The sequence below is a fragment of the Orbicella franksi genome, chromosome 4, assembly GCF_964199315.1.
Source record: "Orbicella franksi chromosome 4, jaOrbFran1.1, whole genome shotgun sequence".
Classification (NCBI taxonomy): Eukaryota; Metazoa; Cnidaria; class Anthozoa; order Scleractinia; family Merulinidae; genus Orbicella; species Orbicella franksi.
In genome coordinates this window covers 30,296,588-30,313,547 of record NC_138148.1, presented here as the reverse complement: position 1 = coordinate 30,313,547, position 16,960 = coordinate 30,296,588, and the positions used below count along the sequence as shown (strand labels likewise).

At 39.2% G+C, this 16,960-nt stretch overlaps 3 protein-coding genes across 3 annotated transcripts; 2 read left to right on the top strand and 1 right to left on the bottom strand.

Annotated features, from left to right (window-relative positions):
• Window positions 1-983: 983 nt before the first annotated feature.
• LOC145483872 (uncharacterized) lies at window positions 984-6,267 on the top strand. Its single transcript, XM_081462429.1, has 3 exons — window positions 984-1,335; window positions 2,916-3,551; window positions 4,390-6,267. The coding sequence occupies exons 1-3, from the start codon at window positions 1,074-1,076 to the stop codon at window positions 4,893-4,895; spliced, it is 1,404 nt and encodes a 467-aa protein (XP_081318555.1). The 5' UTR covers window positions 984-1,073; the 3' UTR covers window positions 4,896-6,267.
• Window positions 6,268-7,239: 972 nt separating this feature from the next.
• LOC145485403 (carbohydrate sulfotransferase 1-like) lies at window positions 7,240-8,888 on the bottom strand. The gene has a single exon (XM_081464071.1). It carries the CDS (start codon window positions 8,681-8,683, stop codon window positions 7,412-7,414), a length of 1,272 nt encoding a protein of 423 aa, XP_081320197.1. The 5' UTR covers window positions 8,684-8,888; the 3' UTR covers window positions 7,240-7,411.
• Window positions 8,889-12,450: 3,562 nt separating this feature from the next.
• Window positions 12,451-13,900, top strand: LOC145486042 (kappa-type opioid receptor-like). Its single transcript, XM_081464742.1, has one exon. It carries the CDS (start codon window positions 12,814-12,816, stop codon window positions 13,735-13,737), a length of 924 nt encoding a protein of 307 aa, XP_081320868.1. The 5' UTR covers window positions 12,451-12,813; the 3' UTR covers window positions 13,738-13,900.
• Window positions 13,901-16,960: the final 3,060 nt, after the last annotated feature.

Below are 16,960 nucleotides of genomic sequence, written 5' to 3'. Positions count from 1 at the left end.
AAGTATTAAGTCTGCCAGCCTGCCTAACTTGAACATCTGTAACTCTGCGGTCTTGTTCTTCGGCCAGTGGGTTGTGTCCTATAAACTTGACCAGCTTACATATTTACTTCTAAAGTATAATCCCTTTATGGTTCATATTTTAGAACATTTGCGGTTGACAACGCCAGTATTCTCTGCCTGTGATCAGGATCTCAGCTAGTATATTCAGATGAAAATACCGTAGCAATTACAGGTTATAACTCAGCGAAAATGAATCTTTTATTCCCTTTGACTATTGTGTTTACAGTAAACACTAATATCGTCATGCTGGTAACTATGAACACGTCAACTGAGAAAAGTGGGTCAGTTAAGGACACCTAACGTTGTTATACAGTGCCAGCTGGTAATTATGCAGATATGCAAACGGGAAAAAATGGCAAAGTTTTGTTCTCGGTCCTCTTCGTTGTAAAACTTTCAAAAAAAAAGTGAAGATTTTTAAAACTTTAATGAGTAATAGAAGGGAAAAGGTTCTGACTCTTCTCGTACTTGCATCTTAGCCTACAGCTTCAGTTAATGGTCGTCGTTGTTTGTAACAAAATGTAAATTAGTCTTAGTAAATGCCTTGTCATGTTTGCCTCAGGGCTTATTTTTGTTGAGGAAAATTGGTTTCCATTGTTCAGTTCTGCTGTTAAAGCAATAACTGACATTTCTGATATTAGTTCAGCATACCTGATGAAGGAAAGTTTCTCCGAAACGAAAAGAAAACCAGAAAGTCTGTCCTTAAAAACCTGTTCTACGGTTGTTGACAGCCCGTTTGCCGATACTTTTTTCTCGATTGAAAATTGTAAATATGTTTCAAACTATCTATCTTTGATGTTGCTTGGAATTTACATTAAGTACATGATAAAACACGTCAGTGACGTACACAGCCATTGTGAAGCAAAACAAGGCCAATATATTTGTTTACTGATTGAAGTTAAGGTGTGGAGCTTGGAGTCTCTGGCACAACCTAGCTCGTTTCGAGGAGTAAAGAGGTCCGTAACTAAACAGTACCATTTTGTCCATTTTTCTTCGTCTGCATCGACTAAAATCAGATGAAAATGATTAGTCGCAACGGCATTTTCCTTGTGGCATTTCTTGGCTTTTTCTCAGGAGTATATTCTGATATGAAATGCCCTGGAATAGCCAAGTACGAAATCTCGTTTTGGTCGATGTGGAGCAACGACACTCATCCTAATGCTTTCCCTGACATGGGCAAATTTTCTCCTTGGGTTGGCGCCTCTCATAACATGTACTATGTCATGTGGGACGAGGGGATGGAGGCTTCTAAAGGAGTGGAAGATGTGGCTGAGAGCGGTGAGTTAATCTCATTGAGACACCTTTGAGTTCATTCAACTCTAGTCGTTTAATCAACTCAGTTAGAACAAAACTCGTTGGGAGCTAATTGTAACTGTTGATTTCTTCTCTTACTCGAAGTAAAAATGGCGGGTTTTAACAAGCTGTGTGTTTTGTAGACACATGATTCGTTTTTATGGTCTTCACTGTCGTTTTATTTGTCTACAGTGTCGCCCAATTACCTTCGTATACAGCCGTCATTCGCCCTTCATGCAGTCCTTAATTTTTTAACTTTAAATCTTTTATCCAGCATTTCTAAAGCGAATGAATTCATAGCTTATTCCTGTCTCCAGATTCGAAATGTTTCCGTTCATACGAATATTTTCTGAATTGGCGTTGTCATCACTAGCCACAAATAATTTTTCAGTAAAAGTGTTTTGAAACTCAGTAAAATGTCAGAGGTTTTAACGCTAACTTTTTATAACGTTAAAAACAGAAAGACGTTTCGACCAAAAAACTTCGGCCTTGGTCGGTTTAGCATGGTTAAATAAGCAACGGTTCACATTGTGCGCGCGGTACGCTAGTAAGTGCACAAGATAAAACCTTAAAGGAACTCAGTCACGGTATTTTGAGTTATTTTGGCCACGTAAAAAATTGCCTTTAAATGATAGGAAACCTGAAAATAATTGTTTACCGAGATAGAGAAACACTAGAGAGATAGTAATAAAGCTTACAGAAACAAGGATGGTTAAGGATGAAGATTAAAACGCAATGGAAATGACGAACGTAAAAACGTTTAGGCTAAAATTCTCAAGATGCGCAAAGTGTGATGTTGCTCCTCTAACAGTCGTTTATTCTGTCAATCACATCGATGACGTTGCTTACAGCCAATGATGTATATCTTTTTAAAGGAACTTCTGGCATGTCAAGAAAAAAGCTTATTTTTGTATATCTCTTAAATCAAAATACGTTGTCCAATTGGAGGGGAACATGTCACTTGTCATGCATCAAAACTCACCAACCCCCTGGGGCGAACAAAACTCGCAAACTCCCTGGGAAAACGATAACTTGACTTCTCGACTTGCACGTGATCAGGCCGTGCACCTTGAGACCGCGGCAAATTCGTGTGCCAACCACCGTCAAGCAAATAATGTTTTCGCAATTTGTTTTATTTTGGAGGCGGGAAGTATAAGGCGAACACTAGGGTTCTCTGGGAAACAAAACTCATTGTTTCTCTTGGGGCCAGTCATATTAAGTGCTTAGTGATGTGTAAAGTTACCGTTAACGTTGATGGAAACGTTAAAATAAAAGATTACTTTAGCATAGACAGGTGAAAAGAACAAGAAAAGGATTCAGGACGCCGAATAATGGAAAAATAAGCTTGATTTATCAAGAAGAGCTATATTTTGTTCCTCAACTCGAGAAAGTTGTTTAGCCTTGTATTAAAGACTGTGTTAATATTTTTACATTCTCCGACGTTTTGCTTGTTTCTTAAGACTTATTTGTTCTCTTTTGCGCTTGAATTTAATATTTTTTTTCCCGTTAAACGGTACACTTTTGCTTGTTTGAAGTGAATTTTGCTCTCGCTTGTGTTTCGTTAGGTAACTCAACCGAACTGGAGAAGGAAATTAACATGCATATCATGTACAACAAGACTGCTTGGAAGCTGATCAAGCAAACAGACGGACCAACAGATGGTAGTGGTGCACATAAGACAGGGATAGAGGTCGAAGTCACTGCAGATTACCCTATGGTATCTCTTATTTCCATGCTTGCTCCCTCACCCGACTGGTTCGTGGGAATCAAAGGCGTCAATCTCTGTAATGCTGGGATGTGGCGAGACACTTGGAACATTACTTCATTGCCACCGTGGGATGCAGGTACCGAAAACGGCACTATGTTTAACACCACCAACCCGGATACTAGTCCACGTGAAAATATCACACGCATTACTAAGGACACGGTCGGCACTCCGTTTATGGGTGCAAATGCCATCGCCACTCTGGGTAGGCTGATGTTCAAGAGGGTGGAGAAGCCCGCCGTTTACACATGTAGTGGGGAACAGAAGTACGAGCTCAAGTTTGAAGGAATGTGGAGCAATGAAAGACAACCTGTCACGACTTTCCCAGCAGGTGCTCACTTTTCCAAACTGATTGGCTGCACTCATAAGTACAACTACAAGTTCTGGAGCCCAATGACCATGGCGTCCCAAGGGGTTAAGGAAGTCGCAGAAGCTGGTAAGTTACGAACTTTGATGACTTCTTTTAACATGACTAGCATACTTTTTAAAATGAATTAAGGCTGTTTCTCTAATCCTGGTATCTCTTTTATATGTCTTTAGCGGTTCTGTGTTTAGCTGGTCAGTTTATTGAGGGTTTGACAGTACACGGATCAGAAATTCAGTTTTCTTTAAAAACAAAAGAACAAAATAAGAAACACAACAAAACCAAACAACACAGATAACGAAAGCAATCATTGTGTTTAATGTGTTAAAAAGATTCTCTGTCTCTTATTTTCCGTAACTTTGTAAACTTTTTCTTAAGCCTGGTTTTCACTAGCGACGCAAGATCAAGCGCAAGCACAAAAGCAAGCAATAGGGATGACCCAAGTGAAAAACAAATGCCACGCAAACACAAGCACAGGCAAAACAATTTGAACCTTCCAAACTGTTAAGGCGTAAGGTAATCAGGATCCATTGTTTTCCCTGGCCAGACATAACCACGTGTGGTAAATATCCTTGTGCTTGTGTTTTGCCTGAGCAGTATTTCGATTTTACTTGTTGTAGCGCAAACGCAAGCATAAGCGTAAGCACAAGAGAAAGGAATAATTTTGATCCTTGCGCTTGCGCTTGTGCTTATGCCTGCGTCAAGGCCGTTTTCACGGTGAAATAAGAATTATTGTGTTTGCGCTTGTGCTTGCGTCGCTAGTGAAATCAGGCTGTTGCCGTTGCCATTAACTGAGAATAGGCCAATTAGTAAAGAGATTTTCGAAACGATTTTGAGACATCGTGAGAGAGAAAAAATCACCCTAGCTAGCTGCAGTAAACTGACCTAAGTTTTGCATGGTTTCAATCAGGCAAAGAAGCTACGCTGTACAACGATCTCACGACAGTGAAGGATAAGGGTGGGTACGTGTACAGCGTGTTCAAAGCCGATGACAAAACTGAACCCACCGCCACCAGAACCATGATCATCACAGCTAAAGGCATGTACTCCAAGGTCTCTGTCATCGCTATGATTGCACCCTCCCCTGATTGGTTCGTTGGAGTCGACAGTGTCGAACTCTGTGGAAGCGATGGTGAATGGAAGGATAGCGTACCGGCCAAGCCGTTGCCCGCGTGGGATGCTGGGACAGATAGTGGAACAACATTCGCAGCAGATAACGTGGAGACCATGCCCAAGGACGTCGTCAAACAGATCACTAAAGACAGCGACACGGAGCTGAAGGGGCCCAATACCATAAAAGAATTTGCCAAGATCTCATTCGTGAAGTATACAGAGTCTGCGGCTCACAGTGTTTCTGGAGGCGTTTCCGTCTGTCTGTCTGTTGCTTTTCTTGCCATCTTACGTTTCCTGTATTAGATCGATCTGATAAAGGACACTAAGGAGTATTCGGAAGCTAATTTTCTTGCTCTTCAATGTTAAAAGGAGGTATGGATAATAGAGTCAAGTCTTAACTATCCCAAACGTATGAGTTGGCTGTCGAGTTTTATCGTTCCCTAGCTGTGTTTAGGAATGTTAAAGTTGACAACTGACAGATTCGTCAGTAAAACGTTAACCTATACCAGTTTTCAATTGTTGCTCGAGGCTGAATTAAATGAAAACTAGACTCGAAAAGAGTTCAGATGTTACAGATGGTCGACGAGAATTGTCAATAGCTTCCTTATATATACACATTCTCAAACGGCTTGGAGCCGAGAGTATGCGAGAATTGACTTCATCAGTGCTCCAAGCGAGTAATAAGTCTCATCAATTTGTCATAAAAGTTTGAGGAGGTTAAAATCTTATGAGAGCGAAAGATTCCCACCGTAGATTTTCTGTTATTCAGCTTTCATCCGCTTCTACACCCTCGAGCTAAACAATTTCTTTTGTTTTATGCTGCATGACTGGTTTAAGATTTCTCCAGAATTACAACATGTTTTATCTTCACCGTGTGTTTTTCCCTATCTTAGTTATAGACTTCAAGTTGAACCTCGCTTTTACCACTCTCAGTCAGCTGTTTGCCTCCAAACCTCCTCAGTTTCCTTGGTCTTTTTTTAAATTTTTGTCAGTGAAACAGTTTCTTGTCCGTTTTTGCTGTTGTTTGTTATAGCTCATTCATTTGCTGTAGGTGAAAGTTTTTCCATGAAACGAAATTAGGTGTAGTATCCTAAGGTCTCACGCATTTACTACTGTTCGAAAGTACCTGAATTATTTCTCAGTTTTTGTGCTAGGAATCATTCAAGTTCTGCGTTGTTCTCAGTCTGAAAACTGAACAAATCCTAAAAGCCGTCAGTAGCAACTCTGGTTTCGAATGAAATTTCATTGTAACTAAGGATGTTGTATTTTTATTGAAGCATTTTTTTTATAGTTGTACATTGTTCCAGCAATTTACGAATAAAGTTTGTAATGGCTTATTTGTTTTTGCCTGATCTTTCGTAATTTTTACTCAAGTTTACCTCGGTGTTTTCAGCGTGTGTTAAACAGTATACACTCCCGGGGTGGGGGTGGGGATATACACCTCATCTGAGAAATGCCCTGGTAATTTTTTAAGACCGGAAGCGCGCGAGAAACAAGAACTTAGCTTTCATGAATCAGGGAAAAGTTTATTCCTGATATGAAGACCCGAAGAAATGAAAGGGGAGATGAAGAGAAAACTATAAATTGAGGAAAATTGTTTTGAAGTAACACGAAAATTTATCTTAGAAAGTCGAGGAAATGGAAACCTACTGACTGTTTTGCTGGGTTACCCCCCCCCCCCCTCCAGCATTAAATTGACCGGTACCCATTTATACACCTGGGTGAAGAGAGGCACTGTGAGAGTAGTGTCTTACCTGCGAACATAACACAAAGGGAACTTAAGAAATCACGACGGCGACGCCGAGGACAACATCGATTAAAAAATGATGTCATATTTTACCTACGAATCTCGCGGTACCCTAAAGTCATTTAGTTTGTTACACTTAAATAAAGTCATTCATTCATTCATTCATTCATTCATTCATTGTAGATCACTCTCAAAGCTATCACGAAACTGAATCTAGGGCACATCGATAAATTCGAAATGAAAATTTTCAAAGTTAGGAGTCGTGGTTTACGTTCTCCAGACAACGTAAAATTTGGTCATTTCACGTTGTTACTTTGCAGAGGACGGCAAAGAAATGTACCAAGAATTATTATGCACTGGCACAGCCATTGCCGTTGCATCGTGGTTTTCCTAAGCTCCCTACTGGAATCGAACACACTGACCTGATCAGGTCACCGCCCCTCCCGTCGAGCATGTCCAGAGTTCTAGCTATATTTCTTCTTAATTTCTTTTGTTTCACAGTTTGAAAAAGAAAATAGATTACGTCTACGTGTAGAAATTATGACTCTTACTGAAGAGTCGTCAGAGATTTTTCAAAGTTTCAAGAAAGGACTCTTTCAAAATGGTTTCGCTGGCCATATTGAATTTAGCTCAATACTGAAACTTCATTTGATTGTCAGAGTATTTTATCTTTTCACTTGAACAAAACCTAACATGTCTAAGCCAAAACTAGTTGGACACCTCCAGTACATTACGGACACTGTGTTCACTTGGTCCAGCGAAAAGGATTTCATCTCTCCAGCCAACGCTACCTACCACGCCCCTAATCCCGCCAGTCACCTTACCGATGAACAACTGACCTGTGACGTTTATTGTACTCGATTATCAGTAAATGAACGTATAATTAGTACAGTGGAACCTCGTTAATCTGATCACCAACGGGCCGTATTAACGAGGAGGCCGCATTAAAAATGGCTGACTTGGCTTTTGTTCGGGCCAAAAGAAAGTGGCCCTAACGGGGTGGCCGTAAAGTGGGGTTTTACAGTAACAACTTTATCCAGTGACTTACTATATTTATAAAAAGGCCCAGTTTTTACACAGTGTAAAAACTGTTTCTTAAAGGTTGCAGGAGGCTAATTGATATGTTTGTAAGAACATCTACGTTGTCAATAAATTTGTAACCGAAATTTTGCATAAAGTAAGCACACTCCTTATCAATAACAAAAGTCTCGAGAAATGACAGACTCTTCCTCCAAGAGTTTATTGTAACAGTGATGTTTCTGTTGCTGGTAGAATAGCTTCGTTCACCGGCGCTACTTTCGTCCTTGTCAAACAAACTATTCCTTCCAAGCCATTCTTTTACCTCTAAAGCAAAATCAATTCCTGTGAATTCAAAGATTTTGCCTGCGAGCGTAAGATTGTTACTTGCTAATTCCTCATAACGAACAATTCTGTTCTGGTAAGAGTTAAGTTTTGATGACAAGAGCAACGAGATATTTACATCTTTGGTCATTCTGTTGCAGAGAAGTTTAACTTGCTTGATAAAATTGTGATTAAGTGTAGCCGAGTTTCTACCTCCAAGCGGCTGGGAAGAAGAATCTTGTTTTTTATTGCTGTATTCTGTCCTCGTGTTGTTCTTTTTAATACCTCTTTCTATCAAACCCATTTTAATCATTGACCAAACCATTGCTCGTGGATCGCGCACTAATTGGATACTTTTAATCTGAGTTTTAGCCTGGGAATGAAATTGCTCAGAAAGTTCTTTCAAAATCTCTTCGGGCAACCGAGGTGTCAAAATTTTCGCCGCAATAAACCTCTTCGACGCGCAGACAAGCGAAACAGTTTTAGCATTTAAGGGAGGGCATTTCTTGAGAATCTCGGATTGATTGTCAAACGTCGTAGCTTCAGATTTGCAGAGGGGTGGGGACGACAACGATTTGCTCGATAAACGAAAATGTGGGTTTGAAAGCCCAGAATGAGAGATGAAGCTAAAGTAGTCTTGGTAGCCATTCAAACTACAGCGTGACAAACTACGAAGAAACGAAGCCACAAGGGTTGCGTGACCTTTCTCCGTGACATAATTCAACGTTTGAAACATAGAAAATGGATAGAGTGGCTCGTACAGATAAAATACACCAGGGTGCTGATTAAATAACTGTCCCAGAAATGAAGAACCTGTTCTTGGTTGAGCGAGGATTAAAACATATACAGAAATTCTCTTTTCTATTGCACTGTGGCGTCCAGTCTCATTGAGGTATGGCGCAGGTTGTGTGAATTGAAAAACGTTTGAGATGATGATGTAGGCAAAAACAGTTCCAAGCAAAACTAAGATGAAAATCAAGTGACGTGTATTTCCAAATGACATTTCAGATATAATTTGTTGCGTGAGACTTCTGAAAGAAAAATAGAATACAACAATAAATACTAATGAAAGGTTATTTCTTATCTCCTATGGCTGCTGGAAACTTTTTTTTACGAAAATGCAAAACTTCAGTTTGTTTTTTTTGTTTTGTTTTGTTTTCTCAAACTTCCCAAACTTGCCCCACCCGTGCCCCATCGTCAAAAATATAAGCCTGACCCCTAGATCACCCCTCTGATCAAAGTCCAAAACCTCCCAACCAATATCGACACAATCTTAATTAGACAGGCGTGGACAATATAACAATTAATCGATAAGGTAATGTTCTGATACCTCATTAGTAGTATTAACAGATACATATTAAATCCTTAAGCAATTTTATTTTATCTTGCTTATATCGAGTTTGGTATTGAAATGAAATATGAAATGACATGAAAGACTTCATTTACGTGTTTTCTCCTATGGCTGACTGAACATTTAACAGTAATACCATTAATCAAGATTATTGTAGTTGTGAGAGCCAGGCATAATTTGATTCTCTCTTAATACACCTTGCTAGTTCTTGAACGTAAGATTACTGAGCACAACCGATCATACATTATAGGCCGACTCAGGTAATATACTGTGAAAAACTAAGCTCATTTGTTGATACTAGATTAAGAGAAAATAGTCAGCCACACTTTTGTTTTTGTTTATATGCGAGAGCTTGGCTATTTTATTTTATTCGGAGCGTGTCGAAACGAAGGAAATCACTGTGAAACTACTCAGTAAAGAAAATTAAACATACTTTCAGGAACACAAATTACAGTAAAGCAATACGACTTCGATTCACCATATTGCATGCATTATCGATAATTTCGATGGCATCAAAAATGGCACAGGCTGTCTAGGGTCCCTTAAGACAATATTAAATTGTTTTCTTCGACAATGAATTACAATGCGCTCTAAAACCGCAATTGAAAGAAGCGCTCTTCAAAATGTATGAACGACTTACCTGCGAGAAGGGGTTATATTGATTAAGAACCTTTGTTGTCTTTTTCCGTAACACCGTTTCTTTGTGGCTAGGTGACTGGTCCAAGGAAAGCCATTATATAGTATGAAATTGTATTTGTGCTTTCTTTTCTGTTTTCAAAACAGTTAAGGCATTAAAGTGAACTAGTACACAAAAGATTTATATATGCTTTCATTAAATTATTAAGGAAGCTTGCTCGATGAATTAAATAGACCATCAGCATATGAAAAACAAAAAAAGGCTGGTTAAAAAATAGCTTTAATTTTGTCGGTAACGGGGAACTCTTACCAAGGGAAGTCTAATAAACTCTCAAGGGCGTTAAAAACGGCGAGTTGAATATCATAATTTACCGTCTTGTAAACGGGGCTTTTTAGAACGTTTTATTTTAAAAACCAGAAGCCGAACCACGCGAGCTATATTAAACCAAACTGCTAAAACAAATATTTGTAAACATTTATATATAACGAAAGTGACAAGAAACAGACCAGTTTCTTGTTTTTCATTTTTCTTTCGTCTTCTTTTTTGTCAAAACAGAGAAATGCAGGAATCATAACATTAATGGCCGAACTCTTGAAGATATACATAATCACGCAGGGAATACAAAGATGCCGGGGACTGGGACCAAAGTAGATCATAGTGTGCAAGTGTTAAGTAGAAAACGCAGGTAGCCTGATTTCTTGTCCGATCGTTCCTAGCTTATACTAAATTATTTCGTTTGTTGCTCAAGCAAATGTTAAGGGTAGACTGTTTATCCGGCAATTTGGCGGTAAATTGTTACATAAAACTTCTAGATGTGTAGATGCTAATAGGCGTAGTTACGGTGAGATTTTGAATCAAATATTGAAAACTCTTTTAGATATTCGTTATGTGATTTTATAGTATCCGTTTAACACCTATATCGAAACCGTTATGCTCATGAAACCATCAGCTTGTTAATTCAGTTTTTCGGGAATAAAAAAAAATCAAAGTGAAAAAGAAAAGGAAAATAGAGAACGCCCGAGACATTTGTGACTTTTTAAATTGCGAGACCGAAGACGTCCAAGTGTTAAAACTGTGAGTGCGAAACGTTCAGACGTCAGTTATGAAAACAAACAAAGGAATCGGGCTTCGAGACTTTCTTAGTCTTGCAAAAACTTGAGACTCCGAGAATATTGGAAAAATCGAGGCTGTAATACGCTCACAAACCTGTCTTTTAATCGAGACTGGGAGACCCCTGAAATTTGACGAAAATTTTGCGAGACTTACGGTTTTTGAAGGAGCATTCGCCACTCTTAATAATGGAAATGAACTCTGTGGAGTCAGAGTGCATCAGATTTCTTATGTGCGGTGGAGTCTAGTTCGTTCTTTAATTTTGTATAAGCACAGGTATAAGTTGAACTCGACACATGCTCAGATGTCCCTTATCATCACCAATCAAATTCGAGAATAGTCATTATTTAAGAAATAGAAAACATGTACCGTGTTTCTATCGAGTTATAAAAACACGAGTGGAAGTTCGGGAGAACGAGAAATGCTGTGGGAACGCGAGCCGCAAGCGAGTGTTTCCACAGCGTTTTCGAGTTCTCCCAAACTTTCACGAGTGTTTCTATAACTCGATAGAAATACGGAGAACATGTTTCCTATTTCTTTTAAAAAACACCGCGACGAGGAGAAGAAAACAGCTTGTTTACTTTGATCATCAAAAGGTAAATTCTCTTTGCTCGCGCCATCATTACGTCAACAGCTCGTGCTAGTTCTGTGTTTCCATCGAGTTAAAACACGATTTTTAACCAATCAGCGCGCATATTTTCTTAGGACTGTTTTCAAAGTATTTTTGAACATATCATTACCTTTGCATTGGAGATATGGAAACTAGAAGTTATGTTTAGCCTAAACATCGCGCTACTGCCGTGCCGAACTAAATTCAAGAATTAAATTCGACTTAAGCACGGCAGTAACATGACGTTTGAAACCACTCAGTTCGGCAGGCTGAATTAAGTTCGCCACGACTACTTCGCACGGCAGGCCTTGCCATGCCGAACGGCTGTTGTGCGACTTGGCTTCAAAAGGCGTGCTCTTGCCATGCCGAACTGAGTTCATGGCCTGCTGCATCAGCTGTCGTTGCTTTTTTCAGCATTTAAAATGGTCTTCAGCAAAGCAAACGTCATCCGATCTTTGGAGCGACTGAATTAAATTCGACGTTTGAAACCACTGCTGTCTTTCGTCATTCCACTGCCAAATTCATTTGAGTTCGGCAGTAGCTTATGTACTTCAAACAGTTTGACGCAAGATGACAGAACCTATTTCCAATTTACCTGCACGTAATATTTACTAAAATTTCTAAAATTGCTCTTCGTTTCCATGAAATAAAAGGGATCAATGGAGATTAAAAAAAAAAGAAAGAAAGAATAAAGGGTGACTGCATGGCTGTAAGGTTTTGAGTACCTTTAACACTTATTTAAAAAACAGACATGTTGTTTTCGTGGTTTTTAAAATGACCACTGGATAACAAATTTATCGCCTATGCATATGGCTATTTTCATGGCAGCTGCAACTTTCCCGCCAAATGGTTGATAACTAAACAAAGTAGTTGTGTTGGAAACGGATCTCAATACATGTCAGTCTTTAGTAGGCAGGCCAGACATTTGGGAGCTACAATACAAACAAAATGACATCGTGACGGTGACAAACTTGAAATTAATTGCAGAATGTCTGAATTATTCCATTGGTACACGAAGGTTCGGTTATCAAGGAGAAAATTGGTCGATGGAATTTACCTGCTTCCAAGGTCGTATTGTGGGATCAGATAGAACAGAATCCAAACACAACTTCCTTCACACCTGCTCTAGAAACAGATGAAAGCTTAGTTTGATCGTCGTTCGGGAGAAAAAAACTCTTAATTAGTCCCTGTTTATTTGGAACTATTCAGCACTGGTGTATCAGAAGAGCTGGTCGTTTGAATAAAACGTTGACTGTGTCGAGAGACTGGGATCACGTGTGATATAGAGGTCTGTTTTTTACGGCAGAAACACGTCACCCTAGGGCGTAGAGTTTCTAAATCGATCATAAGAACGATTGAAAACAGTGCGTTTTAACTGCAGAATTGACAACGAGAATCTACTGAACTGCCAAGACAAAAGGAGCAATGAAAAATTACGCTACAACGCAAAGCTTGGAGAGCAACTCAACAAGCAATGGTTTTTCTCTGTGGTTCAACACAACCGATATCAATATGTCCCAATGCGAAAATATCGGTGCAGTGGACAAAATTGCTGGCAGTGTGGTTAACATTGCTTTGGCGCTTTTTGGATCGCTAGGTAACGTTCTGGTTATTCTTGTGATTTGGCGAACGCCAAATTTAAGGACTATCTGCGGTATTTTAATTTCCAACCTTGCGATAGCCGACCTTTTAACGACGGCCTTCACGAATGTACCATTTACTCTTGGTCAGGCGGAACATACGCCATGCGAAGTTTCTATTGCATTTCGTGTTGCCGTAGTAATAATGCACATTTCTGTGGGCGCTTCGCTTGTGACTCTAACTTTCCTGAGTATCGATCGATGCTTTGCCATCTGTAACCCTCTCAGGCACAGGACATTCGCGACCTTCACGAAATTAAAGCTGGTCCTTCTTAAAATATGGATCGACTCTCCGGTGTTGCCAATTTTACTAGAAATTTACCCGCACAGTCCATACCTATGGTATGTTCCTGCTTGTGCTCTCCTGTTTTGTTTTGCCATAATATTAACATGTGGTGTCCTCACCATCTTTTATGTACGAAAGATGTCGTCCAGAATAACTGACTTGCACCAAAACCACGATGGTGGCTCCAGTTGTGGCCGTATGCGACACAGAAACAAACAGGTTGCCAAAACGACCGCGTTAGTTATATTTTTGTTTGTTTTCAGTTGGACGCCGTTTATAGTAGTAAGACTGTTAAAACGTTCTGTAGTTTTGGAATATTGGTTTGTAACACTTGCACTTTCTAGCTCTGCAGTGAATCCATTTATCTACTTTTATCGACATAGAAATTATCGCCAGGCGTTGAAAACAATATTAAGACGGTAAGATTTCCCGAAAACTCAAGGATATTGTTATGAACAAAGTTAAGTTTAAGTTATTTACCAACAAACATTTTGTTAATCTTGTTAGTGAGTCACCGTCCAGTTACTAATTGATTTCAGTTCTCGGTAACCGGGAAGGAAATTTTTCCATATGAACCCGTGCTCCAGCCCGGGAGACCGGGACGAACCTTCTCTTCGCTTTCGTAACATAGCGGCCAAAATGGCGTAATTTTTGCCCAGTATGTGTTTCCTCTTTAGAAGTATGGAAATTAGCTTTATAATTAAAGTTACAAGAGTTCACAAAGCTACGATAGTCGCGAACGAAACAAGCTTATGTTCCACCATTTTGGTTTTGTTTCTTGAAGTTTCATCCCGCTCGACTGAGCTGAAATATTCCGAGCCAGCTCGGTTACCATGCTCATATGAAGAGGCTTTGAGAGACTCAGACTTTTTTAGGTATAGATTTAATACCGCTAGACACGATAAACTTTCCACTATATATTTAGGACCACTAATGTAGTCAAAATTATATCGAACAGGAACAAGGTTATAACTTGGTTATCAACATCGAGAGAAAATGAGGGGACAGCGAGGGACATTAAGGGCGTTGGCTGGTATATGTCGATTCCACTAAAGTTATTTTTAGTTTTATACGGAATTGACATATGCCAAGGCCTGAACTGGGAGCCTCCCTCTCCGTCCCCTCATTTTCTCTTGTCAGCATTTAAGAGGAATAAGGAACTGGCTAGTTTAAGAGCTGAGAATAAAGCATAATTTACCACCTTTGCCACGTTTGAGGCCCGACTTCCTCTACTGGCAGACCCTGAAAGCATAAGATGCTTTTATAAATCTTTTGATTATTCTTAGATTAAAGTATTAAGCTATTGTAATAAACATTTCAACTAAGTTTTGTAAATATTGTTCAGCGAAAGTTCAGTTCATCTATTTATTCAATTTTAATTATATATGAATGAGTATGCATTAAGTCTTTTAAAATAAGTAAGTTATCCCCAAAGACTAGGCTCCCTGTAACCAGCGAGTAGATTGACACATTAATAAAGCTCTATGTTGTATTGTATTTCAAATGCGCTGTTCAAAAGGAATGAGAAAGTATGAAGAAGAAGTCTGCAACCCTCATGGGTCGGGTGGCAACTCTTGTAAGGCCTCACATGAATGGCTTGAAACCCTTAGAATTTAAATTAGCATTTAACTCGACAGCGGAACCTCACTGAAAATCCTACATAGCAAAAAAAGATGGTAACTGGTACAATTACCGATAACTCTTAGCGCACGAAAACTTTAACAACGACCATAAAATCGTACAGAAAAATTCCAATATCTTCAAACCTAGCCTACACGATGTCCTTAGCAAAGGCACAAATTTGCAGAAAAAGAAAATGGCTTTCCTTGCGCTTAATGGGTATTATAAGGTTCGCATGGTATTGTGGTAAAATGTGGATCGCCACCTTTTTCCCGCGGACAACTGGAATGAGCACTTAACTAGAACAAGGTTAAGTATGTACCAAACCCAGCCGGTCCTTAAAATCCTTTTTAAGAGTGATAAACTCCATTTTACCATCGAGGCATGAAAGGACTGTGAATATTGTTACTCCTGGCAACGTATGCAACTAAGCGAAAGGCCTGTCCACGCTAATTTGTCACAAAAACGGAGCTTTTTGAAAACGCTCTTTAAAGACGATTTCCAGTCCGTACTGCGCAGACTCAGCACCCTAACGTTTATAAACATAAAAAATCTCCCTCGATGGAATGCGAATCGATGTTATTCGTTATAAACCACATACCTTATCTTTGAGGTCGTTCAAATTCTTTTTCCAACAGCTTCATTGATTTTCACAGCTGCGAAGTTGTTTCATCAAGTGATACGAGAATGAACGAAACACACTAGAGCACAAGCATAAGCATAAGCACAAGTGAAAACAGCAGCGACATAAACATAAGCATAAGCAGAAACATAAGAAGAACGAACCACTTATTTGTCTAGAGCAGTTTTCCCTAGTAACGCGCTCGACATAAGCATAAGCATGAATTTAATTCATGTAAGTAGTTGCAAAATGTCCACGTTTTGTGATGTCGTACATGAAACAATACAGAAAACGTAAACAAACTCTAGAGAGTGCGCAGTACGGACTGGAAATCATTCTTAAACCGGTGGTATTTGAAAACGCCGACTTTTTTGTTTTCGTGCGGACGGAAAACATTTTGAAAACGAAGCTTTTGGAAAACGATGAATCATGTGATTTCCCTGCTCGAGTTTTCCTCAAAAATAAATCCGAAATGACCGATGATTGTTGCGTTGTTAAACTTCTGCGGCGTAGTGTGGACGAAAAACAACCTTTCTGGGTTGCGTGGTTAGAGCACAGAACTACAATATATAGTTCCCCTGTTCTTTTTTGCTTTCTCAAAATACTCTCACGATTCTAAAACAGACATTATGTAAACAATCGGCAAAGATTTAAGATTGTCATTTGTCATCATCATGGGGCTTCCGAGAAAACATAGCTGAGCACCAGAACGGAATATCTGTGTCGGACGGTTGATAATCGTCTCAGCTATTCGGATTAAAGCGTTATGAAACACTAGAGTTTCCTCAGTGAAATGTCCCCTCGAGCTTTTTCGTGATATGGGACTGAATAATCCCTCTTGCTTTGCCAGAGATGAATGTTATTTCAGGACATGCAAGAGGAGGAAATAAGTTACTATTTTCGGAAAGGCAACGGCAGCTAATATATTTGGATAATGAAATTTCGTTTAGTTTTAACACCGTACTTTACGACAGTGTATTGAGGTGAAAATGTTCACCTCACTAGACTGTATGTAGGTTTGCAAGTCCTCAGCGACATGAGAAATGAGAAAAACGACTAGCATATTAGGTCTGTTTTCTTTTTGATTTGTTTTCATCTTTTTCTTTTTAAGTAGTCCTTATACAAGGAAATAGCCACATTCGTTACTGAGAATTGCTAAAAATGATTGCGGAGAACGAAGTCGATGGCTCGTGTAGAGAATTAGGTGGATTACAGTCAGACCTGTTTGACAAATTAGATTTCAGACCGCAGAAAAAAAAAATCGCTTTATTTATGGCTTTTATAAATCTATGTCAGCAACAGGATGTTTGTAAACCACTATGAAGACTTCTAAATTATGTTTGTCCATGCATTTTGGTTAAATGTACTACGATCGAAGTCAGAGTTAATAGATTTCGTGTAATT

Bases quoted from the DNA above. Each gene is read 5' to 3' on its own strand.
- LOC145483872 (XM_081462429.1), top strand. From the start codon at position 1,074: ATGAAAATGATTAGTCGCAACGGCATTTTCCTTGTGGCATTTCTTGGC. The intron at 1,336-2,915 runs GTGAGTTAATCT...GTGTTTCGTTAG, and splicing joins GGAAGATGTGGCTGAGAGCG to GTAACTCAACCGAACTGGAG. The intron at 3,552-4,389 runs GTAAGTTACGAA...GGTTTCAATCAG, and splicing joins TAAGGAAGTCGCAGAAGCTG to GCAAAGAAGCTACGCTGTAC.
- LOC145485403 (XM_081464071.1), bottom strand. From the start codon at position 8,683: ATGTCATTTGGAAATACACGTCACTTGATTTTCATCTTAGTTTTGCTT.
- LOC145486042 (XM_081464742.1), top strand. From the start codon at position 12,814: ATGAAAAATTACGCTACAACGCAAAGCTTGGAGAGCAACTCAACAAGC.